The sequence below is a fragment of the Nuphar pumila genome, chromosome 7 (assembly GCF_984573655.1).
Source record: "Nuphar pumila chromosome 7, dmNupPumi1.hap1.1, whole genome shotgun sequence".
Lineage (NCBI taxonomy): Eukaryota > Viridiplantae > Streptophyta > Magnoliopsida > Nymphaeales > Nymphaeaceae > Nuphar > Nuphar pumila.
The window spans coordinates 108,082,338-108,108,384 of record NC_143255.1 but is presented as its reverse complement, the minus strand read 5'-3'; the positions used below and the strand labels follow the sequence as shown (position 1 = coordinate 108,108,384).

General features: G+C 37.1%; 1 protein-coding gene across 1 annotated transcript; it reads right to left on the bottom strand.

Moving 5' to 3' along the window:
* Nucleotides 1-8,211: 8,211 nt before the first annotated feature.
* On the bottom strand, nucleotides 8,212-17,439 carry LOC149832840 (peroxidase 64-like). Its single transcript, XM_090013313.1, has 6 exons — nucleotides 17,289-17,439; nucleotides 13,858-13,962; nucleotides 10,854-10,999; nucleotides 10,317-10,505; nucleotides 9,866-10,028; nucleotides 8,212-8,831 (listed from the first exon to the last, which is right to left on the bottom strand). Exons 1-6 carry the CDS (start codon nucleotides 17,437-17,439, stop codon nucleotides 8,437-8,439), a joined length of 1,149 nt encoding a protein of 382 aa, XP_089869439.1. The 3' UTR covers nucleotides 8,212-8,436.
* Between the last annotated feature and the right edge of the window lie 8,608 nt (nucleotides 17,440-26,047).

The following is a 26,047-nucleotide window of genomic DNA, read 5'->3' as shown; positions in this document are numbered from 1 at the left end:
ATGTAAAATATTGGACCTAACTTGCTCAAATTTGGGTCTTAACCCGAATAGGAACGTAAAAAATGTTCCTATGCAAGTTGCTTTTAACATTTTGCCTCATTTCAATAGTGGGGCCTTCTCACTTAGGCTCAAGCAAAGCTAATTCATCCCAAAGAAGTGAGAGAGAACCATAGTAATCTATCATACTTTTATCTCCTTGTTTAATAATCTGAATTTTCTCTTGAAGATTTTTTTTTATGCCAAATCTTTTGCATGAACATATTCTTGATAAAAATCCCAAGCTTCACTTGTTTTTCTGAATTTAAGTATACTTGCCACAATTTTAAGATCCATACTATTAAGAAACCAAGAGAGAATGTGGGCATTCTCGGCTTCCCAATCTTTCACCTTGATGTGGTATTCTTTTAGTGCATTTTTTCTTTCTTCATCATTAAGGGCTTTAACTTGGTCATCATCCTTTTTGGTGAGTATGAGTTGTGATTCATATGTAGTACCCAGTGTTGTTAAAAATGCACCTCAAGGCACAAAAAATGTGCCTCGCCTAAAGGCGCAAGCCTGAGGCGTATGCCTAATGCGCTATGAGGTGTGTGCCTCACAATTATGGGTCAAATGGGGGTCAAAGCCCCCATTTGACTCAATTTTGGGGCTAAATAGCCACACATTTTTTTTGGGCTATCTCCCTCGAAGAAGGTATATACCAATCCTCTCTCTCTCTCTCTCTCTCTCTCTCTCTTTGCATCTCTTGGTCTCTCCCTGCGTCTCTCGATCTCTCCCTACGTCTCTCTCTCCTTGTGTCTCTCTGCTCTCCTGCATTTTTTGAAAGGCAAACTGAGGTTAGTCAAACCCCTACCAGTTATACAACTACACCATTGGGTTTTAACCTGCAACACCCCAACACAAGGTGACGTGCACTATCCGCTCCTACTAGACAAGCTGAGCCCTGTTGGTTTTTTTAGCTGCTTTATAAACATATCCAATTCATTGGATTAGATAATGTTAATTTTTTATGCACTTGGTTGTAAATGTTAATTTTTTATCGAATGAGTGCTCATATTTTATTTCTTAGATACTTATGTAGATCAAGTTGTTGCATTAATGTTAATTTAAATGTTAATCTCATATTTTTCGGTATTTATTTGAGATTTTTTATTTTTTGTTGGTTGTTGCTTTAACAATAAAGCATTTTTTTATTTATTTATAAATTTAAATAGTTTTTATAATTTTTTTAAGTTTTAAAAAAAAAATTGAGGCTTACGCTTTACGCCTCGCTATGCCCCCAACGCTTTTCACAACATTGGTGGTACCACTCACATACCCTCATAGCTTTTTGCCTTTAATATGATGCTCCATAGTGGCAGCCCACATCAAATAGTTGGAGTTATTTATTTTGAATGCAATCACCATCATGTATTCTTTTTTGCCTATGTAGATAGAGAATCAACCAAGGAATGTTGAGAATCTTTGCTTTGCAACCACGATCTTTGAAAAAGCTTTTACACAATCTCAAAACCCTTAGGCTCTAATACCATGTAATGAAACAAGCGAAAGTACAAGAGAATCCAATAAGGGTTAAAGAGAATACAAAGAGAGTGCACATGCACTAGTCCACCAAGGGACAATACAATCACAAAGTGAGAACAAACTCAATAGCACAACATGCACACAATAGCCACTAAGGGCCAACACAAAAGATAAAAAATATAAATTCAGATTCATAAAATGCTTAAGAAGCATTGGCTTCATACAAGAGAGGGAGCACCTTTAAATAGGCACCCCAAGATACAAGGGGACTAGCCCAACTAGCCACTTGACCAGCCCCTACGGCTATAATTATAGCTGTTGGGAATGGTAACAGCTAATTGGACAAGCCCAACAACTATAAAGTACAAAAGCGAAAAAAGAAAAACAAAAAAATAAAAAATGACAAGTCATTCCCTAGAGGACTGACACCTATTACATAGTGAAATGACTGAAATACACCTGATGGGTATTTCAGTTTACATACACAGAATATATATATGTACATTGATACTTATGATTTACCTGTTCCCTAATATGTTGGAATAGCAAGAAGCAACAATATGTTGCTTTGTCTACCATTGAGGTAGAATACATAGCCATGGCACAGGTTACTGCAGAAATCATTTGGATAAGATAGCTTCTCAAAGAAGAACTTGGACTGAATGTTTGTGAAGGTACCCCTTGTATTGTGACAACATGAGTGCAATTAATATTACCAAAAATTCTGAATTTCACGAAAGAACAAAGCATATTGAAATTGACTGTCACTTTACAAGGAAGGCATATGAAGATGGTGTTATTTCATTAGAGCATGCGAGCTCAAAGGAGCAAGTTGCTGATATATTGAACAAAAGTTTGGCCCCTATGCACTTTCAATAATTTCTTTACAAACTTGGGATGATTCCGTTAACATCATCTCAAGTTTGAGAGGGAATGTTGAGAAGTGTAATATGGTTGTATAATATTTGTAATAGTATGCTTTATGCTACCCTTGCATATTTTTGTACATACTATTGTTAATGAGGGGCATTCTTGTAATGTAGCTGGTAGGTAGAGTTTTTGTCTTGTAATATAACCATGAGGGGTGTCCCCCTTTAAGATGTATCTTTTTTAGTTTTTCTTGGGAATGAAGTTTTATAGTTCTCTCCTTCTGTTCTTCTCTTCTTTCATAGTGATTTCCCTATCTTCTTGAATTTGTATACTTTCTAAGAACCATAAACCCATTTAGAACTTTTGAACACCTATGAAGAGGATGCCTTCACTAGCTGACCCGGATAGTATGGGAAATGTGTGTCTTCATGAAGACTTGTTGAGACTGGCACAAGCCGCTCAGGATCAGCCTTAATCCCTTTACAGATAGAGCCATCAACAATCATTACAGTTACATTATCCAGAACTTCATCAACTCTACCAAACCAAGGTCCATAAAGCACATAATCACCTATAGTGAAATCTCTAATGCGCATCGAATGTCTCGAAGAGATGCCTTTTATTATCTCCCCATTTGCAGCCAGCGAATCAGCCCTGATATCCACATCCGCCACGGTTCCAGTCTGTCCAGTTGGATCACAAGCAGCTGCCACAACAACACCATGCATAAATGCCTTGTCCACACCAGTAATCTCACTGGCATTATCTTTTGTTTCAGAGTGATCAACCCATACAACTCTAACTTGACCATTTGAGTGTGAATTTTTGCAATCAAAATCATCATCACTGTCACTAATGCTGCTATTTGAATCTGTAACTCCAGCAACTTCCACAACCATCCCAATCAGTCCCTCTTCCTTGGGAGACCTCACAATATTTTGTCCATAAGCAAAGACCTCTCTATACAGTTGTGAAACCTCCTGTTTGCTTATCAGTTCCTCATTTATTACTATCAGCCTCGCGAAATTGATGCAACAACCACTCCGATTGATTTGAACTGCTACCAACACCCATAGAAATGCCGGCACTTGTAGGATGGTGCTCACTGCCCCTCTAAAATTTTGGACAGAAAATTGCCATCAGCATGCCCAGAAATCAACGAATTATAAGGCTCAAACTAAAAATTTTGCAAAATTCCATTCTTTTATAGTCCAACATTTTTGCAAGCAATATAAATCATTTTTTAGCATGCATAAAGTTTCTAAAAGAAGAACGAATGTTAATAGTATTGAATTTTTGAGCTATACAACCAATTGAGACAACAAACCACTTCATGGAGAATCAGTTCATCCCACAAACAACCAAAAAACAACATCATTTAGAGAAGGCAACCAACCATATAGCATCAAACAAAAATATTATTGAATTTTTGACCTATGACCGAGTGAGACAATAAACCACTGCATGGAACAATGGATTTAGTCCACAAACAATCAAGAGACTACATCATTTAGAGCTATGAAAGCGTTGGATTGGAGCTAAAAGCATTATAACAGCATATCTTCTGGCTAAGCTAAAAACACGCCAAAATAATCCAAGAAACATATTTCATACCAAGGAAGAGCTTTCAACAACGCGAAGATCAAACGTGGAAGCAGAGAATTATAATCAGAGACACGTTAAAGCGAACAGATTCATATCGAACTCAACTTCAATAAAAATCAATGTTGGACTCTGAACCTGCAAGAATCCAAGCCAAAATAAAAGATCACAAGATAAAAGAAAAATATTTCATCCACCAAGAAAAAAAAAATATGAAAAACAACCAACGTTTCGTTTCATAACTGAATCAGTGAAATCGTTGTTTATAAGATCTAATAAGAAAAAAATATTGAAAACTCCATACCCATTTAAAAATAAAATTCCCAAAAGAAAGAACAAAATCTTAAGCAAGCAATACAAAGAACGAAAGAACCAACTGGTAGATTGAAAATTCTCACAAGAAAATCCACGTAGATTGAGAAATCTCGCAAGAAAATCCAGCAAGTTAGAGGAAAAACCAATCAATAATCCAGAAATCCCTAACCACGAGCACAGCCAAGAAGATGCAGATCACCTCGTGAGTGAAGGACTCTGAGTCGTCTCGGCCACAGAAAACCAGAAATCATGAACAAAAATGAATCGAACTGTCCCCGGCAGCCAAGAAATTCCCCGAAATCGCGAGATTTTGCCGAACCCATCTGTTCTATTTTGTTTTCCCGTGCCTTCCTTTCCACATATATATAGCGCGTGCGAGAGAGAGAGAAGACTTCAGATTTCATAGAAGCGGAAAATACACGAAGTAACCTTGCCTTTATACGAAATGACGGATGTGTTCTCAAACGGTCGGGTCCTTAGTATCGGATCGGGGATCTTCTACACTAAAATCCAAACTATTCATGCTATCGAAAAGGGCGCAAGTTGTCCTACTCGGCTACCTTTGCAATGTACAAATTTTTTATTATTTTCTTTAGGTCTTTATGTTTAGTTAACATTAATTTTTTTCATGCATGCATAAATAGGAATTAGATTATCCATTTAAATGGCGAAAAGATGATTTTAATTTCTTGGCATGATTTTTGTCGAACTTTTTCAAAACTAAGGTTTATAGAAAAGTATTCATGAAAATAAATATTAATAAATTTGATACAAAAAAAGTGATTGAATTGATTGGTCTCGATCTATCTCAATTTGCCAATTAATCACAATTTTCTAAAAGAATTGCACAGTCAAGGTACAATTTGATAAAAAAATTATTGAGTATATGCTACCAGTTTTAAGATTTTTTAGAATTATTTTAAAATTTATATTTTCAGTTCTAGCGTTTATACTATTAAATGTGAATAACAGGTTTTATGCTAATTAATGATGTTTTTTTTTTTTTTTTGCCAATTAATCACGATTTGCTGACACCAAGATTGGCTTACTTTTGTGCTGATTAATCACAATTTCCCAATGAGAACATTTCTTGAAGAATTGTGAGTTTGACTACTATGTACAAGTGTAGCCTATGTTTTCCCTAAATATATTGTACATCAATTAACAAAGTTGAGGGCTATCAGGTGCAATAAGAATTTGAAAAATAAATCACCTTTGACTGGTTTTTTAATCATAATACTTTGTAATTCCAGCATGATATAATAGTAGGGCTGTGATTAGCCCCAACCCCATTTGTTTTGCCAAAACATAGTGTTGGGATGATGTTAATTCCCAGAAACATCCGCTTGCCAATGATGTTGAAATGTTGTGTAAGAATTAATGTCAACTCCTATTTTTTTAATACAATGTTTATAATTCACTACTCTCAATCAGCAGAGAGGGGATTAATTAAAAGATCAGGTGCAATGTGATTGCACACTTTTGGTGTGCTTCTATAACTGATCACCGTTCATCTGATGTTGAACCTTACAGCTGACAGGTTGTATCCCAATCACGAAGGGTATGAAAAGGTGCAGCAGCACGCTAAAAGTGTGTCATCACATTACACTTTATCCTCCCTCAGCTGATGGTGTTGGTAACTTGGGGGTAACCATAACACATCTCAATTGGAGGCTGGCAAACGAAATCTTACAACTATTTTCATCCATTCTTTTCAAATACCTCCCTCTTAAAAATACACTCAACCACACCTAGGGATGGCAGTGGGCAGTGGGCAGTGGCGGGGGACAAGGTCTCCACCCTCACCATTTCTCAAAATTCTGCCCTCCATCCCCGTTTCATGTCCTCTCTGAGATCTATTTTACTATAATGCAAACTGAATACGGGGCGGGGGAAAGGGTAAGTCCATCTCTGCCTCCATCCTGCAAGGTTTTGATTTTAACCTTCATCCTCGCCTCCATCTCCGTTTCATGTCCTCCATCCCTAGTCCAAATGGGGCGAGGCGGAACCATTTTTCCCCTGTCCACTGCCATTCCTAACCACACCACACACGTCCATTCTATCAGGTGCGATCACATTTCACAAAAAAACTGATACCCAGTAGTACCTAAACCTGATGCTGCATATGTTAAAACCTATTCAAGCCAAGTCTTGTGGGACCAGAGACATGCACTTTTTTCTTTTTATAAAATTGTCACTGCCTTTTAAAAGTGCCAGTGGACCCGACCCATTAGGGTGTACCCAAACCTGCTGAAACGGCTAGTTGCTGGATTCGGGGTCGGGTTTGGGTTTGTGTTTTGCCAGTCAAAAATGTAAAATGATAAATCCGGATCCATATAATATAAGGAACTTAATTATTTTTACCGACAATACATACTTGGGTCAAACCAGATATCCAACAAAACTCGACCTACATATTACTTGAGTCAGGTTGGGGTTTACATGCTTTTGATGTGTTTTATGATAGATCTGAACCATTAGATGTGTTTAGCATGCTCGATTTAGTGGGAATCGACTCTTTAATGATGTTTTTTTGATGAAAATTTGTGATTTTATGAGTCAGGAAAAACTAATGCCTTGATAACCATTGATTTTGGACACTGGAAAACCCTGCATACAGGTCAGATTCGGGTAATCCAAAAGTTGGTTCCCACTAAACAAAATCACATTTATGGTGTTAGATGTGAGAAAAATCACACAAAAAATACGATTTTTGAAGGGGCCTAACAGGATAGAACAAAAAAAGAGCAACACAACTCATTACTGTGATATATATATATATATATATATATATATATATATATATATATATATATAGAGAGAGAGAGAGAGAGAGAGAGAGAGAGGTGGTAGCTGCTAACTACTTTTCTAGCTAACTATTGTGCTAATTGGGTTTTTTAAGGATTTTTTTTTTGTTTTCCTTAAATCTGACCGTAGATATGCATTTTGCATGCTTGCTTTTATAAGAATCAACTCTTGGATCATCGGATTTTGATACACAAGTAGTTTTTATAGGGTTTACAAAATGGACAGTAAACATTATATTTTTCATTGAAAAAAACATGATCCAAGTGTCGTTTCTTAGTAGATCAACCATGCCGAACACATAACATATGTATGGTCTGATTGTGTGTATATATAGTGACACACTCGGTCTGCCACGTTTTCTCGTTTTGGCCCATTAGGCCCGTTCAAAAAACATAGTTTTTGGTATTTTTTTTTCTCACTTCTAACACTCAGTAGATGTGATCTATAGGTTTTTTTTTAGTGGGAACTTGCTTTTGGATCACCAGAATCTGACCTGTATTCAGGTTTTTTCAATGATCTAAAATCAATCGTTACGAAGGCATCAATTTTTACTGCTCATAAAAATACAAATTTTTTTGTCAAAAAATATGAACAAAGAGTTGATTCCCACTAATTAAATTGAGCATGCTAAACACATCCAACAGTTCAGATCTATCATAAAACACTTCAAAATATGGGGCCTAACCGGACAAAATGAGAAAAGAGTGCCTAATATAATATATACAGTGAGTGGTAGCTGCCTGACCACTTTTTGAGCCTATCGCAAGCCTACCAAGCTTTGCAAGGATTTTTCTTATTTTTTCTAAAATCTGACCATACAGATGTGATCTACATGCTTGATTTTATACGAATCTACTCTTGGATTGTTCGATTACAACACCCAATTAGGTTTTTATAAGATTTAAAAATCAATAGTTTACAATTTTAAAAAATATTCAATGTTTAAAAAATCTTTAAAAAAAAATACATGATCCAAGTGTCATTTCATTGCAAATCAACCATGTCAAACACATCTGCCAATCTGGCTGCTACCACTTTATATATATATATATATATATATATATATATATACACACCACAGGTACACTTGGACAATTTATAACTGAAAAAAATCATGCAATCATTATTTATCCTTGTTTTGTTTGTCAAAAGCACAAATAAGTTGCACTTTGGATTACAACAGCAAAATCTGATACCATCATTCACTCTTATAACATTATGGATGATTCAAGAACCGATCGACCTCACACTATTACACTTTGACACCACTCGTCCAACAATCACAAGTAACAATTAATCAAATCGAATCAAATAATGGTTCTACCTCACAAACCTGCAGTCCAACCTCACCTCGCCATCCCCAGCCAGGCTGCTCATCTTGAGCATGGATTTCACAAAAGCCTTCTCAAAGTCCCCTTGTGAATTGGCAAACTTGCCCACAAGGCCTTTGGTTTTGCCGTTGGAGAGCAAGGCTTGGTCAGAAGAGAAGAGGCCCTTCCCCTCCAGCAGTTGCTTGTAGTACATGTTGTCGAACACTGAAGCAGTTGAGTCCATGGTTGACCCTGCACTCCTCACCTTGTTATGCTTGGGGCATGTCTTCTTCAGGCTCACAGCTAGGGCCGATGCCATGGTGGGATCCACATCATGGACCGAGTTGAACTTATGGATCCTCTTTTGGAATGATGAACAATGGGAGAACCCAAGTGTATGCCCACCTGCATTTACCCACAAGGGTGTGCTTTATCATGGTAACTTTTTTTTTTTTATTGTCTATTCAGGTAACATTTGGCAAATTTGTTCCCCTCATCCCTTATGTCATTCCTATCTTCATACCCCTTCTTGGGATCTCATCGATGCAAATTGTTTTGATCGAATCGGACTCCATAGATGTGATCTACATCCTTCATTTATTTAAGATTGTCATTTAAATCGCTGAAGTCTAACTTGTGCTCAGGATTTTTTGGTGATTCAAAAATCAACAACACAACATTTTGTGATTTAAAAAAATCATATTTTCACAAAAGAAATGTGATCCAAGGGTCTATCCTTATTAAATCGACCATGCTGAGGTTAGGTTTCATCAAAACAACTTGCATCATAAGATTTAAGGGGGGTATGAAGAAAGAAAGAAAGATCTATGACTAGATTCAGAAACAGATGCACCTCTTAGTGGAATCAACCCCATGGAGATCACCAAGATGCATATCAAATAACAATCAATTATCAAGATGCTCATATATAGGCTGCGCATGAGCCAGGCTCGGGCAGAGCCTGAACTTTAAGACTTGGCTTGATGCAAAATATAGAGGGCTCGAGCCCAAGCCAAGCTTGAACAGCCTTAACTTTGAGGGGGCAGGATTCGAAATCACCAGCTCTTGGTAAATGAAAAACTCCGTGCCTGGGCTCGGCTCATTTTACCATTTCAGCCGAGCCCGTGCCATGCTTAAAGAAGCCTAGCCCAAGATCGGGCTGGGATTTGTACAGGCCTAGATGTGCATTCGTCTTAAGGTGAATTCGATCTGACTACTTATATATGGATGATGTTCAGCCTTTGAGGAGGCTGCATTTCAAATTAGTGTTCCAAGTCCCAACTAACTAACTAGGTCTCTTGAATCTGTGTTCGGCTCTAGTGAACTTGGTTAGCCACATTTGTCAAGGCTGTTCAAACTCAAACTTTGGTACCATGTTCATAATCAGGGAGATTAATAAGCGTGACTTATATTAATTATCTTTACTAAATTATTGTCACCTGAGAGTGCCACTAAATCATCAATTGAAAGGCCCCTGAGAGAGAAGCTCTGGTTCAGTTGAGAGAGGTTGAATGTAGGAACCGGTAATAATTTAGTTTCAGCGGCTTTGGAAATTCTTCCATCTTTCCTTCCTTTGGGCACCTCCCAAGTTGGTCCTCCAGACTAAAAGAGAAGCAAAAGATGAAACAAACATTATCAACTGTTGTTTCCCACTGAAATAACAAAAACCAAATATTATAACTTCATTAAAATCTATGGTAAATTAATGACACCGACATATTCCACTCCTACAATACAATGCAGCTCATGAATGGCAACTAGTAGAACAATCAATTTCCAACAATGGCCCATATACAACAAAGACGAAACCGGAACAATCGATCTTTTCGTCGAATATTATGAACAAATTAAGTTCCAATTTGGTCTAATGAAATTGGTGTCACTACTTACAAGTAGCACTGCATCCCGAGCAGCAAGTGCAAGAATATCAGCACAAGAAACAACACCCGGACACTGAACTTCCAGCTTCTTCTTAGCTGCATCAATAACATAGAACGCATGCAAAGAGATGTTGGGTGGCCCGTCTTTCTCAGCAGTGTTGGTCTTAGTAGAATTCAGCAACACAGATCCATCACAGCCCTGAAAGAGAACTCAAGTCAATCAGATAATCTAAACAAACACATTAAGAACTCAAGGCTCAAAACTTGGTACACTGGACCAACTTAGCCCAGGTCCAAGGACTAGTCAAGTGAAATTTTGTGGATGGTTAGACCTATTTTTCCATGTTATCAGACTTCACTTTATATATGGAACAACCATGAATCTCTTTAGGCACTCAGGCTGATCGAGTTTAAAACCTCTAAATGTGATAGGAGTAACTTGACTCCATTGGCATTGCGGTAGATTTAAGTAGTCCGTGTAGGCTAGCTTGCTCAATTTTTAAATGGATCTATTACAAATATGAGAGAGAGAGAGAGAGAGAGAGACCCTGATGAAACAGTCGTGGAAGTGCATCCGGAGGAGTGCAGCTGGAACAGTTTGGTCACGATTCATGGCCTTCTTGACAGTTTTTGCGACAATGGAATCAACCTTTGGGCATGATTTGTCATAGTAATCTGTGCTTAGTGAGCCAGCTACAGAAACAACAATGGACAATACCACAAGAAAATGAACAAGTACCACAGCCCCCATCTCTCTCTCTCTCTCTCTCTCTCTCTCTCTCTCTGAATGCTTAATGTTGATGTGAAGAGCTAAGACAGGGCCTCAGGATATATATAGAAGGGGAAAGATTTGAGAAAAAAGTATTTGGAGGGAACAAATTTTGAGTTCATTTGTTTCTTTCTCATTAAACTTACTTTCATGGAATTCTTTAATTTGTAAGGTAAAGGAACATGGAGCCTTTAAGACTAAGAAATATAGTAAAGAACTTGCTTGGTATTTGATAGTTTGAACGGATTGGTTAGTAGAGTGGTTCAATCATGTTGGAGGGATATTCATTTCGTAAAATGAACTAAATTAAGCAGCACTTCAAATTGTCTTGATTGGACTTCTCTATCTAATAGATATGCACTTGGGTGAGAGGGAGGTAAGCAAGATATAGTTTTATTGGGATAAGTCTTTGGTGCCGATGTGCATACAGTATCAATGTGTTCAATCTTACCTCATGCATTTTTAAGTGGATGGGACTATACAAATAGGCTTAGTTACAAATGATGCTTTAATCAAACAGTTTGGATGCAGAAGTCTTTTTTTCAATTATATTTTGGTGCAATATGGACCAATTTTCGGCTGTGCACATCCACATCAAAGATGCAACCATTTTGTTGTGGACAGTTAAACATCCATCCATATTTATTGTATGCATATGCGTAAAATCAAAGTCAGTCCCAGTTTCTTAGAACCAAGTATTAATCCTAATTTTTTATGGATCCAAAGTTGGCCCGGAGTTGTAGGGGTGGCCCCCTACCCGTAAGGTGGGGGTTCGTGTGACTGTTTTTCTCCTTTTATTTTTTTGTGTTTCTTTCTTCGATCTATCTATCGGTAGGTCAAAGGGCCGTTTCCTAACAGGCAAAAGGCGGTTGAGATCGCCAACCAGGCGTGCCCATCCATCTCTAACCATCATTTGAAATAGGATGGGTTCCATCATACATTCAATCATAGCCATCCAATCAATGGCTAAATAGTTCTAGCTGGATGGCTACGATTGAATGTACGATGAAACCCATCCTATTTCAAATGATCGGATCCGTTTCCCTGCAAATGTTATGATGGATCTAATTATCTTTGGCTTTTGGTAATTTATGCTAGTTTCTTTGATGTAAACAGACGGCTTTGAACTGTATAAATCACAGTTTAATGTCAATAATGATATATATATATATATGAGCTTACTCAAAATTTCACTTGGTGCACTCTTGATTAGCTTTCACGTAGGGATGTCAACGGTTTGAATCTAAGCATTTCCAAATTCGATTTATTTTTTTTCTAACCATGAGAGCAATGAAAGCACACAGGAAAGCTTTCATGGTAGAAAAATAGGAAAAAATTGCTCTCTAACCTGACGGCGAATTCGAAAAGCAAGTCTTGAATTTCTTTGTTGCCGCGGGCAACGTCGTTCAAGTTGTCTCCTCAAAATCTCCTTCATTGTTGCATTAATTTCATTAATACGATACAATGAACTTTTATATACAACTGAACCAATACCCTCGACAAATGGGTTGGAGTATGCTAGGTCTAAAATCATTCTTGGGAATGTGGACGATACCATTTACGACTAATTGGATATTGGCTAAACCGATTCTGATCAGTGTTTTACATATGTAAACTTATTCAGATATCCACCAAACTCGAATATTTATCACATTCGGGTGCAAAAAATCAATAGTACTCTCTTTGTAAAATGGTACCATCTTCGAAATGCCTTACACCAATTTGCCAAAACTCTCTCCACATCCAAAATTTCAATTCTTGACTCTTTTAGGCCATTTTTATTTTTTGCATAGGTGAACCGCCTGATGTTTCCGTGATAGATGCACACATTGTTCGAATGTCACAACATCTCAATAAAAAAGTGATTTGCATGAACATTTCTTAGACCTGATGAAATTCACATAAAAGAATTTGCTAACCTGGCTAAGTTGAATCCTAGAAAAGAAGATTCACATATCAAATGTGCATCTTCTAAAGTTCACAAGCCCTATGCAAACCTTTTAAAATTGAAAAAGTTCTAGCTCAACAGATTCACTCTATACATACGTGGCAGTCATATCATTCACACAAGCATCATGTGAACCTCTTTTAACTAAAAAAATGCTTAAAGTCAAGACGTACATTCACAAATATATGTTAGACCTTTGCAAATTTGTATTATGAATGTCTCTAAACTTTGATCATTTTTATTTGAACTTTGCAAGTTTGTGTCACCTATTTGTGGATGTCACGATTTTTGCGCACATAATATGCAAACCTCCTTTAACTAAAATTGCATAAGTCTAGACGTACGTTTGAAAGTGTGTGTTTTTATTTTCGTAAATATGTATTGTGAATGTCCTTATCTTCGCTTGTCATCTGATTCAAGTTCGGCTGGTTTGTGTCATTCATTTACGGTCGTTCCCTACCTTCACCCATATAACATTTGGACCTCCTTAACTAAAATCACATAAAGTCTAGATCCACAAAAATCAAACATTCGCACAAGTCCTATATTCGCAAGATTTATATGTAAGACAACTGCTAATTCAAAACAAATATAATTAAAATATGAATGTCCTTGCCTGTTGTATTGGCGCACCCTTGGAGGTAGCGCTAGTGTAAAATGTGTTCTATTGGCGCAAATATTGACTTGTGTCACAAAAAAGGCTTACCAATAAAACTTATTTTAACAACAAAAAAAAAGTCATGGGAAACCAAACCAGGGGCATTCGAATACAAGAGGAGGAGGCAGGATGGAGTTTGTTAGAGCAAACGTCTTCCTGTCACATAGCCTCATCACCCCCGAGATCTTCAACGTTGTCCATGATGCCCTCCGATCCAACGGCGCCCTCGTCACCCTCTGTTGCGACCTCTTCTGCAACTCCTCCAGCGACTGCCATGCCACCTACTCAAAAAACTTTTCACTGACACAAAAGTCGCATCAATGAAAACTGGTTTGCTGGTGCCAAAATTGCACCAGTCAAAGTCTTTTTCATTGGAAAATGTAAATTATGCTAGAAAAAGCTTTACTTGCAAAGCTTTTACTGGCGCAATTGTTGCCCCAGTAAAGGGTTTTATTGGTGCAAAGGTTGCACCAGTAAAACTATTATTTCTTGCAGTGAATGTCTTCCACACATTTGTGGATGACCTCCTGATGTTTGCGAGAAGACTTGCAAATATCCTATGTATATGCAAAACTTCTAAGCTCAGTTGCGAACATTTTGAATTTGCATATTCAACATGTATTCACAAATATTTTCATGACGATTTTTAGAATCTCTTCATCCTCGCTTGTTACATTTATGAACCATTGCACAAGCATTGAATGTGATGCTTTATATATATAAAAGCTTTGTTTCGTATATAAGGACTATTTTTTGCATAAAATTGGACTTCTTAGCTAGGGTTTTGTGATCCCCAACCCGTTTCTCTCGCCAAGTTTATTTAACGAGGTGTCATTTTTTTTGCCTTATCTGTGTCATGTGGCGACACATCATGTGAGTTTTTTAGCGTTCGACACATAATCAACTATAAGATATCCCGGTAAGCACAAATTTCACTCTTTGTAACAGTTAAATTAATTATTTTTTGAAATAGTGGCATGAATCAGTTATTTTGTAAAACATAACATAGTTCTCAAGTTATTTTCGCATATCTAATCACATACTCTATTTTTTTGTTTAATTAAATTTCATGTGAGTCTCTTTTGCCCATTTTTTTTCTTAATTTTGTATGCTTCATTCCTCAAATTTAGGTGTATATCTTGTTTTATAAAGATGACCAAGGAACAAATGTTTAAGTTATTTTTATATTTTTAATATTATATTTTGTTTCTTTTATATAATTAAAATTTATGTGAGTTTCCTTTGCCCTCCTATTTACCTCTATTATCTAATTTTTTTGTACAGAAAATTGTTCATCTGTTATTATACAGATGATGAGTGAAAAAACTGTCATTGGGACATCAACACCTATTGATGAATCAGAGAAAGATGTAAGATATGTAAATGTTACAAAAAGGTTATTTGAATTTGCTCTTTCTGTCATAAATCTTGTGAAATATATTAAAGTTGCTTTCTCTTGAATACTAGTTTTTTCAGAAATAATACCCATAAGTTGATGGTTCATGCTTTGAGGTACCGAAGAGGGTTGATACATCTATAGACAAGGAACATGCTCTATGGCCAAGAGCATGGGTTTTTGATATAATTCATAAAAAAATGCAGCAATAATAAGACGAAGTCAAGATTGTTGTGATCAAATAAGAAGACTCAACTATATTCACTAAAAAAGAAGGGTTTAGTAAGTAAAATTCTTGATGCAAAAAAGGTTGATGTGTTTGTATCTCCAATAATGTCTCTCGTCTAGGAAGCATCTAAAGAGGAGGATGTTAGTAAATAGTTAGCGGTTAAAAATTGTAAGGAGCTATTGACTTTGGATTCTTCGATAATTGCTAACCTACGGGTTCGACTGAAGGAAGCAGGAGAAGTAACCAAGAATGGGGTCCGATTATTTATCTGTGTCAAACCTGTGAGATCCAAACAAGCATTCAGAGCTGGGTATGATTTGTGAAATTTCATACCTCACCTTGGTCCAACCTAAGCTCCAACTAAAATATGTATTTTTTAATGTAAAATATATTAACAATTAGTATTTTAGGGGTCTTCTCTGAGTCTGGTTTACGTTATGATATGGGCCGCAGGTGTGGTTTTGCATTAGGTTGGTTCCAGGACCCAGTACCCGCACCATAAAATCGGATCTGAGTTCAGATCAAAACCCATCAAACCATGTGCCAATTTCTAGAGATTGAATGACACTGTTATGAATGGTAAAGTTGCTCCATTTAAGCCAACGAATCAAGGTTTTGAATCCCATCAACTAGTTGTTGACTATCAAAAAAATATAATTAAAAGAAAAAGTGGTAATGGCAGCAACAGTAGCTACAATAGTAATATATAACGGTAAAGAAAATTGTTAGAATTTTCTAGGCGGCTAGGCTACTGTCTTTTGCTTAGATAAAATACTATACATATTTATTACCATTAATTCAATGAATTAATTTTTAATAAATTTAATCTTGCTTCCTTTTGGTTCATAGATGTGTTTTACAAAATCACAAGTCTGCATGTGGTCGGCCACTGCTTTAATTATCATGGTTGGGGCACCTAAGGCTGGATGGTCACCAGTAGGGATGCATAACGAGCCGAGCTAGCTCAGGCTCAATTACCCATTTAAGTTTGGTTTGGAGCTCGTTCATGCCTTAAATGAGTTGAGCTTGTACATGGCTCTGAGCAAACGAGCCATGCTTCATCGGCTTACTAATAAGGCTCAGATAAAAGTATATATAGAGTATGCTTGCAAAATTAAACCAAGAAGTCATTTTTTGCATAACGGGTAGGGGATCAAATCTCACCTTTTCAAAACTCTTTACGTTTTTTTAGAAAACCATTCAAGCTGGGCTCGGCTCAAGCTCAGAAGCAAGCTGAGTCTCGAAACTTGAGCCAAGTCTCAGAACTTGAGCTGAGCTTGGATAGGGGCATTTTGAAATGAGTTGAGTTCGAATAGCCCAGGCTCGGCTCAAACCTGGCTCATGTGCATCCCTAGTCATGTGCTTAACCTAGAGTTTTACCTTGCAAGAAAGCGAGTTCATTAAGTGACCCATTAAGCGAATCCATTATCAGCATATGAGTACTACTAATATTTCATAATAGTGTATAATTAAGAAGCATGGAAAGATTTTTAATTGACCTCTTGCGACAGCCAAACCTTCAGCTCACTTCATAGTATATGATCCGGACCGCCATGTATAGCTTGTTTTCAGTGTTTTTGATTACCCAAAGCTACGTTAAGGGGGCCTTGGGTTCTAAGCCCATGACAGTATGATTCATGTTTAAAAAAAGAAAATTAGCACTTTTGATATTTTTTCAGGGAAAAAAAGATACAAAAGAGCTCAATTCAAAGCTTTCTTATGTACAAGTTTGTATGTTACTATGAGCATGTTTTACTTAATTAGAACCCATTAAGGGTTATCTTTTGTCAGGGGTGTCCTTGAGGAGGAGGACCAGCACCTGCTGCTGCTGCTATGTTTTTTTTTCAGACAGAGAAAGCTGGGTTTAGGCAGACCCCGATCAGTTATAAAACTATACCATTGGGATTAGAACTTGCAACGTCCCAACACAAGGTGGTGTGCACTAACTGCTCCTGACAGACAAGCGGTGCCTCAGTTGGTACAGCTGCTGCTACTTAGAGACACTAACAATGCATCCTCGACCTCCCTAAACGCATTCCCGCGCACAAGTGACATGGCATAGTCGATGAGCGCGGCATCACAAGGGAATGTAAGTGCACCATCGATGCTAAAACCAAACTCTTCCTCTGCCATGTTCAGCAATTCCAGGAAGACGGGCAGTGGAGGTAAGCAAGGGGAACCATGAACCTTTTACCATCGGCCGCATACACAGCAAAATGGCCCTTGTTTGCAATTGCGGCCACTTTGCCACTAGTGTGGCTGTCTTCAACAACACCATCTGAGATCCTTCTCCTCCCTCTTGCAGCCATCTTCTGCCACTTCCTGACAATCTCTACTACCCTCTTTGCCTTGACCATTCTTTGCAAGATGAGTTGTAGGAGACTATAGGAATGTAGAGGTGACTTGAGAGTCTTTCTTATACTTATAATTTTGGGTGTCCTGTATATAGAAGATAATAGATTGGCATATCTTCGTAGTCTTGGGTAGATGGGATCTGAGATGCACGTGATGTGGGGCCTATAAGACGTAAGCAAGGAAGATGGGCGTGCTGGTAGTTAGCATAACATTGAAATAGATACCATGACTGGGGACCAACATATGCAAGAAAAGCCAGTCAAGCCAACAATTAAGTGTAAGAACAACAAATTTCAGAAACTGTGGGTGGTGGGGAGTTCGTTGAGACCCAGGTGGAACCAGATATGGACCAAATTTTTGGGTTTGGTATCGGGTCCTAATTTGGGTTTAATAGGGTCTACTATTAGAAAAACTATACCTGAATCCGATAAGAACTACATGAACCAAACCTGGACCATACCCTGTAAAACCATATTTTCTTATCATTTTTACATTGAAAATTTGCGGGTCTTAATCGAAACTCAGGACTGGTCCAGGTCTGGTATAAAATTTCACAAACTATACTCAGGTCCATATATTAATTAATCGGACCTTTGAGTCCAGACCCAGGTCTTAATCAGGTTTTTTTTATTTATCACCATACTCGGATCCTATAGGGTTTGGTTCAGGTCAGGTTCATGTAAACCTCACCCATTGACACCCCTAGGAAGGATGACTTTTGCTATCTCCTGTTGGATTGGTGCTACTATTTTTCTAGCTCTCCAAGAACAAAAAATAGATGTTCTAGGATGCAAGTGGGCAAGAAAGCTTTCCATATCTTTTCACGTATCTATGGGGGAGTTTGATTGCACGGACACAACTGCTTAGAATAGTCATATGTGGACACTGGTGGCCGAGTGCAGAGGTGTTCTGGACAAGTCGCGTTTTTGTTCCAATTGTTCCACTCTCTTTTATCTTTTATCTTTTTTTTGTCTCAAGTGTCTCGAACACCACTCCTCCCCTTACGAAAAGTTAGCCATGTTTAAGGCATGAACCTGCGTCTTCTTGTTGAAGTTGAGGTTGAGTTATGCTTCACTCCTCTCCCCATCTTCATACCCCTCTTAAATCTTATGTTGCAAGTTGTTTTGATCAAATCTGACCTTATAGATAGATTCAACATGGACTATTTAATAAGAATCGACCCTTCAATCAAATTCTTTTGATGAAAATTTATGTTTTGTTCACCATTGATTTTTGAATTGCCAAAAAAATTGGCATGCAAGTTGGATTGCTACCATTTAAATGTTGATCTTCACAAAAATGAATGATGTAGATTACATTCATGGAGTTTGATTTGATCAAAACAACTTGAAAGGATATGATGATAGGGATGACAAATGGGATGAGTAGAACCGATTTGACCAACATCATCACCTTACCATAGCACCAAGCAATGGTAGGACCTAAACCTTTTTCCACTTTCCATGCTTGAACCCTCATCATGCTAACACCACCAAGTCTGATTGTTTTCAGTATTGTTGTGAATCAACTTATTCTTATTGTATCGGTAAAGAATGGATACAAAATGAGTTGGTTGGGCTTATTTTTTTTAATAATATAAAAATGATTTAAAATATTTTTAATAATTTTATATTGTTTTAATATTTTTTGCTGACATGTGTCATCTTCTGATTAAAAGTTAGCCAATTCAAAATCAAAATCGATTGATTCCTGAAATCATTTTGGCAATAGATTCAGGATTTGAAACGGTTCTGACAATATTGCGGAGGCCTCATAGTGACACCAAGAAATGGCCATCTTGTATTGCTATAAGCTTGCTCATAACACTGAGGTCTATACGTGGGTCACACGTAACACTAAGATTAATGGGTCAGACTAGGTCAAGTCTTTCAGGGATAGAAACCTATGCTTCTTGTAATGAACTTTGTGGGGGTTAGGGCACTCGTCTAGGTCCTGCATTTGGTCGACTTAGGGAAATCATAGGGATGGCAGTGGATCAGGGCAGGGGTAGGTGACAAGGTCTCCACCTCTGCTCCGTCTCAAAATCCTTTCCTCCATCCCCACACAGGTTTTGATTTTAACATTCATCCCCCTTTCATGTCCTCTATTCCCTATCCAAACGGTGCGAGGTGGGGTGGGGCCCCATTTTCCCTTAGTCCATTGCCATCCCTAAAGAAGGATTGAGGACAGGGTAAGCTAAGGATCAGGATGGGGATGAGGTAGGGTGGGGGAAAGCATAAGTTTATCTTTGCCTTCATCCCCGCACGGGTTTTTGATTTGAACCTCCATCCCCGCACGGGTTTTGATTTTAACCTCCATTTTCGTCTCATGTCCTCCATGCCGAGTCCAAATGGGGCGAGGTAGAGCGGGGCCCCATTTCCCCCTAGTCCACTGCCATCCCTAGGAAAACACATCCAAAGATAAGGGGTTAGAATTTTGGCTACATATTAATGGATTATAACCTGGATTAAGGTCCAGCGTGCTTGGGTATGATCCAAAATTAATATAGAAACTTTTTAAATTCAGGACATGCTTGGTTGCATATGCTTTTGGAGATTGTCTTCCTCCACTGAGGTCCATATGGATCTTAACAGCCATGGGTCCAGGTTAATCATCATAATAAGATCCAACCAATTCAAGTTTTAAATGGCCCTGAAAATTTTGCCCAAAATTAAATGGATCTCAACAATGAGTTTTTCCTCAGGATTGAGAGAATGAAAAAAAAAGAAGAGTTTAGAAAGTTGAAACATGGAAGTATGAGTGTGGTGGCCTACATCGCCAAGTTTAATTCATTGTCCAGATTCGCTAAGGTTTAGTATCTATAGAGAAGCATAAATACAAGCTCTAAGAGCGTGCACAAAAGCTCAAGATTTTGATAATGGGGGGATTGCTGCAAATTCAGAAGTTCACCAGATTGGTAGAGATGGCATCTCGTTATGAGTTTTGGGATGCTCGGACAACAAAGTCAAAGACAGAGGAGAAACCAAAGCAACTACAATAGAGACAATTCAGTTCATTGTTTCATGGTTTCTTCAAAAATAGGAAAAATAATGGCAGATTTTCAAAGGCGCATGAAAGAAGCAGTGGGGGAAACAACAATAAGCAACAGGGGAAGAAGCCTGAATAATAAAAAGTCAAGAAGCCCTAGTACCAAGGGCCACCTTTTACGAGCAATAATAATTGTAGGACTTGTGGCTTCAAGCATGAAGGCCATTGTGATGAAAAGAATATCAAGTGCTATAATTGCGGACAAACATGATACATCGCGAGAATGTTCCCCAAGCCAGTGCAAGGAGATGGAGTAAAACCCATAGACAAACCAGTTGCTATAGGCCGAGTTTATGCGACAACTTTGCAAGAAGCTCTAACTAATCCAAAAGTTGTAGAAGGTACACTTTTGATTTCTGGTGTTAGTGCTCATGTTCATTTTTACTCGGGTACTACACATAGCTTCAGTACCCCTACCTTTGCATCACTATTACTTGTTCTACCTACATCTCTAAACATAAAATATCCAGTAGACACACCAGTAGAAAAAACCATTTATGTAGATAAGGTTACCAAAGGACGCATTATACAAATCAAACAAATTGAAGAACGTTTTTTGTCAGTGGAGATCCTCATATTGGAATTTAAGTGAGTGGATATTATTTTTAGCATAGATTGGTTATCTAACTAGCATGCGATGATCAATTGTCAAAGAAAAAGCATCAGTTTTTAATACTCTGAAGCCCTAATATTCACCTTTTAGGGTGTTAAAAAACTAGCAAAACTGATAATTATTTCATGTCTTCAAGCCAACTGTTACCCTCAGATGGGTTGTCTTAGGTATTTGGCTTATATGAAGAAAGAAGTTGGTGATAACCTTTCAGTCATGGAGGTAGATATTCCCCACAACAAAGCAGTGGATTAGCGACGTCATATGTATGTCGCTAATCCGTCACTAACCGACTTAGCGACGGATAGATGACATCACGAATTTTTTGATGCTAACTGGCGGTGGAAAAATTCCGTCGCTAATTGCGACGGAATAACGAACAACGGATTCCGTCGCAAATCCGCCGATACTAAACGACGACCTCGGATTAGCGACGGATGTAAATCCGTCGCTACGCCATCGCTAAATTATATGTATAGCGATGGATATATCCATTGCTAATCCATCGCAAACTTGAAAAAAAAATTAAAAAAAAAATTATTTGAAAATTAAATATCAAGAACGCTACAATTTATATTTCCTATACAATTTATATTTCCTATAAATAAAAAGCAAAGTACACATAAAATTTCATATAAAAGAAATCTACAACAATTAATCGTTCCACTTTAAAATTGACAAGTTTAATTATTTATAATTCAACAATTACAATTTCGAAACAAAAAAAATAGAACTTCTTCAACACATTAATCTAATCATCACCAAGATTTTATGCGTCTTCTTGTTCATTGCCTTAATCTGTCCCTTCAGCTCCGCTACGCTGATTATCGCTAGCAGCCTACACAAGAAAAGAACAGTCAGTATTGATAAACAAAATATATTGAAATAAATTATACAGTATATGTGATTCTATCATGTGCTCATATGTGTTCTAAGGCAGTAAAAAAACTCTATATGTGATTCTATCATGCTCATATGTGCTCTAAGGCAGGCAAAAAACTCTATATGTGATTCTATCATGAATGATGTGTTCTAAGGCAGTAAAAAAACTCTATATGTGATTATATCATGTTCATATGTGTTCTAAGGCAGCTAGAAAAACTCTATATGTGATTCTACCATGCTCATATGTGCTCTAAGGCAAGCAAAAAGCTATATATGTGATTCAATCATGCTCATATGTGTTCTAAGGCAGTCAAAAAATTGAATATGTAATTATAGCATGCTCATATGTGTTCTAAAGCAGTCAGAAAAACTCTATATGTGATTCTATCATGCTCATATGTGCTCTAAGGCAGGCAAAGCAAAAAACTTTATATGTGATTCTATCATGAATGATATGTGTTCTAAGACAGTAAAAAAACTATATATGTGATTCTAGCATGCTCATATGTGTTTTACGACAGTAAAAAAACTGAATGTGTGATTATAGCATGCTCATATGTGTTCTAAGGCAGTTAAAAAACTGAATACGTGATTATAGCATGCTCATATGTGTTCTAAGGCAGTCAAAAAAACTTTATATGTGATTCTATCATGCGCATATGTGCTCTAAGGCAAGCAAAAAACTTTATATGTGATTATAGCATGCTCATATGTGCTCTAAGGCAGGCAAAAAACTCTATATGTGATTCTACTATGCTCATATGTGCTCTAAGGTAGGCAAAAAGTTATATATGTGATTCGATCATGCTCATATGTGTTCTAAGGCAGTCAAAAAACTGAATATGTGATTATAGCATGCTCATATGTGTTCTAAGGCAGTCAGAAAAACTCTATATGTGATTCTACCATGCTCATATGTGCTCTAAGACAAACAAAAAGTTATATATGTGATTCAATCATGCTCATATGTGTCCTACAACAGTCAAAAAACTGAATATGTGATTATAGCATGCTCATATGTGTTCTAAGACAGTCAATAAAAACTGAATATGTTAAGGCAATCAAAGTTACATGAAATCTAACGACATGCAATATATTGCATGAAACTTTCATACCTGAGAGGGACCTGCAATCGAAGTTCCCCTGTTCAGCAAAAAACTGTTGAACTCAGCTCGGAGAACGTCAGCGACAGTTTCATGGAAGCAGTCACGCATTGTGTCCTTAACGATCTGGCGTACATCTTCACCGGAAAGAATAGGCTGCTGCTTGGAGTTTGTGGTGGCGAAAGAAGTAAGTGAGTCGTAACTGGAAGAAGCAATAACAGGTGAAGTATTCATATTACTCCTAAACCCGAACACACGACCCTTTTTAAGTTCACCTGCTGCAGTCAACCATGCTGCAGGATCAAATGATGGATGTTGAGTAGCGTCATCGCCATATCGCTCTACCATCTGTTGCTCGTATGCCTCCTACAAAATAATGTTTAAAGTATGCATTAATAATTAATGATAACATTATGATAACTTGCATATTGCAATAATTATTAATAGAATAAATACATACCGTTGTCGTTCTCGCCTTCTCTGATACGAAATCTCCCGTTGTCTTTCGTTTATGTGTTTCAACAAACACATCCTTATATGGTATAATGCCTCCTTTTTCTGCTTCCTGTGAAGTTAAATGATAAAAGATTTAGTTAACAAGTTTGCAAAAATACTTATAAAATTAATATTATATATTGATGAGTTACCATTTTCTTCAGGTGGCTCTCAAATGTCTTAAATTCACCTATGTGTAGATGGGCTTCGGACATTTTCGTTCGATTTTGTGCAGCCTTTGCAGAGCGATTTCGAAATGCATCCCTCGCCCATTTATCGCACATTCCATCCCAATAATCTCTCCTGATAGTAATAGGGTCATGGCCCTTCCACTGTAGTGGATCATCTATTCCGCCAAATGCTTTTTTTGCTGCAGTCTTCATATTGTGCAGCATGTCTGCAAATCGATTGGCAGCCACCTTCTGTCACACCTTCCTTGCATCATTTTCCTCCACCGCAGTTGCGAAGCGATTCGAAGCCTATAAATATTTTCAGAAAGTTAGTAGACATGACTAAAAAAAATTTAAATAGGAAACACATTAACTATCAGAAACAACTATATACCGTGAATGAGGACCACAATCTATCTATCACGTCTTTTGGATACTCTTTCCATTGAGCGACTGGTCCTGGTAGATGTTGAAGAAGTGAATTTCTAATCTCGCGTACTACTTCTTGTGGCTCAAACCTCGTGCTACACATGAATTGGTACACAGTAAATATCAATATAAAATATTTATAAGATATGCAATAATTGAAAACAAAATACTTACGGTCGATTATCGATATACACTATTCGAATGAGTCTTCTTGTGCCAGCCTGAGAAGACCTTGTTTCCTGTGTTAGCTCCTGACTTGTGTGATCAACTGGTGTAGGTGGGTCGTGTACAGGCGCAACATCATCGGTAAAAAAATACATTAGAAATTCTCATAATGCGTATTTCAACTAATCAAGCATCCAATTAGTTAAATGATATACCTATCACAGGAGCCCGTGAAGATGAAGGTTGGGTCTGGCTACTACTGGATGAGCGACCACTGTAACCTCAACGAACCATATTCTAACAAATAACATGTCATACAATACATTCAAATAATTTTCATCAAGTATTACAATACATTAAAATCATTCGCATCAAGTATTGCAATACATTCAAATAATTCACAACAAGTATTACAATACATTCAAATAATTCAAATCATTCACATCAAGTATTACAATAATTCAAGTCATTCACATCAAGTATTACAATAATTCAAGTCATTCACATCAAGTATGACAATACATTCAAGTCATTCACATCAAGTAATTGCAATGCATTCAAATCATTCATATCAGGTACTGCAATGCATTCAAATCATTCACATCATGCATTACAATGCATTCAAATCATTTGCATCAAGTATTACAATACATTACAATACATTCAAATCATTCACATCAAGTATTACAATACATTCGAATAAAGCCATTCATTCACATCAAGTATTGCAATGCATTCAAATAATTCATATCAGGTACTGCAATGCATTCAAATCATTCACATCAAGCATTGTAATGCATTCAAATTATTCGCATCAAGTATTACAATGCATTCAAATAATTAAAATCATTCGTATCAAGTATTACAATATATTCAAATAATTCAAATCATTTATATCAAGTATTGCAATACAACTCATTCATTCGCATCAAGTATTATAATACATTTAAATAATTCAAATCATTCATTGCAATGCATTCAAATCATTTACATCAAGTATTACAATACATTTAAATAAAGCCATTCATTCACATCAAGTATTGCAATAGAACTCATTCATTCTCATCAAGTATTACAATACATTCAAATCATTCAAATCATTCATATCAAGTATTGCAATGCATTCAAATAGAGGTTTGTATTACAAGATTTTGCTCACTAGCTTGAGAATTCTTCCTCGTCACTTGTTTGACTTTCATATTCTTCTTCTTCTTCTTCTTCTTTTTCTTCTTCTTCTTTTTCTTCTTCTTCTTTTTCTTCTTCATTGTTTACCCATCCACTTGGTATATCATTTGGATCACATTCTTCTATGAATGTTTCATCGACCAATGGAGATATGACATGCATATCATGCGCAACATCGTGACCATAAGTGAAGTCATAGATATCATCTGATTGATAATAATCTCTGTCTTCAGCTAACTTGTCTTCATGTAACTGATCATACTCAGGGTATAGTTTGAACTTCACCTTGCAAAGTG

Excerpts from the sequence above, each read along its gene's own strand:
- LOC149832840 (XM_090013313.1), bottom strand. The coding sequence starts at position 17,439 with ATGGCAGAGGAAGAGTTTGGTTTTAGCATCGATGGTGCACTTACATTC. Across the intron at positions 10,506-10,853 it reads TCCACGACTGTTTCATCAGG|GGCTGTGATGGATCTGTGTT; the intron begins GTCTCTCTCTCT and ends GTTCTCTTTCAG. Across the intron at positions 8,832-9,865 it reads TGATTTAGTGGCACTCTCAG|GTGGGCATACACTTGGGTTC; the intron begins GTGACAATAATT and ends GGGTAAATGCAG.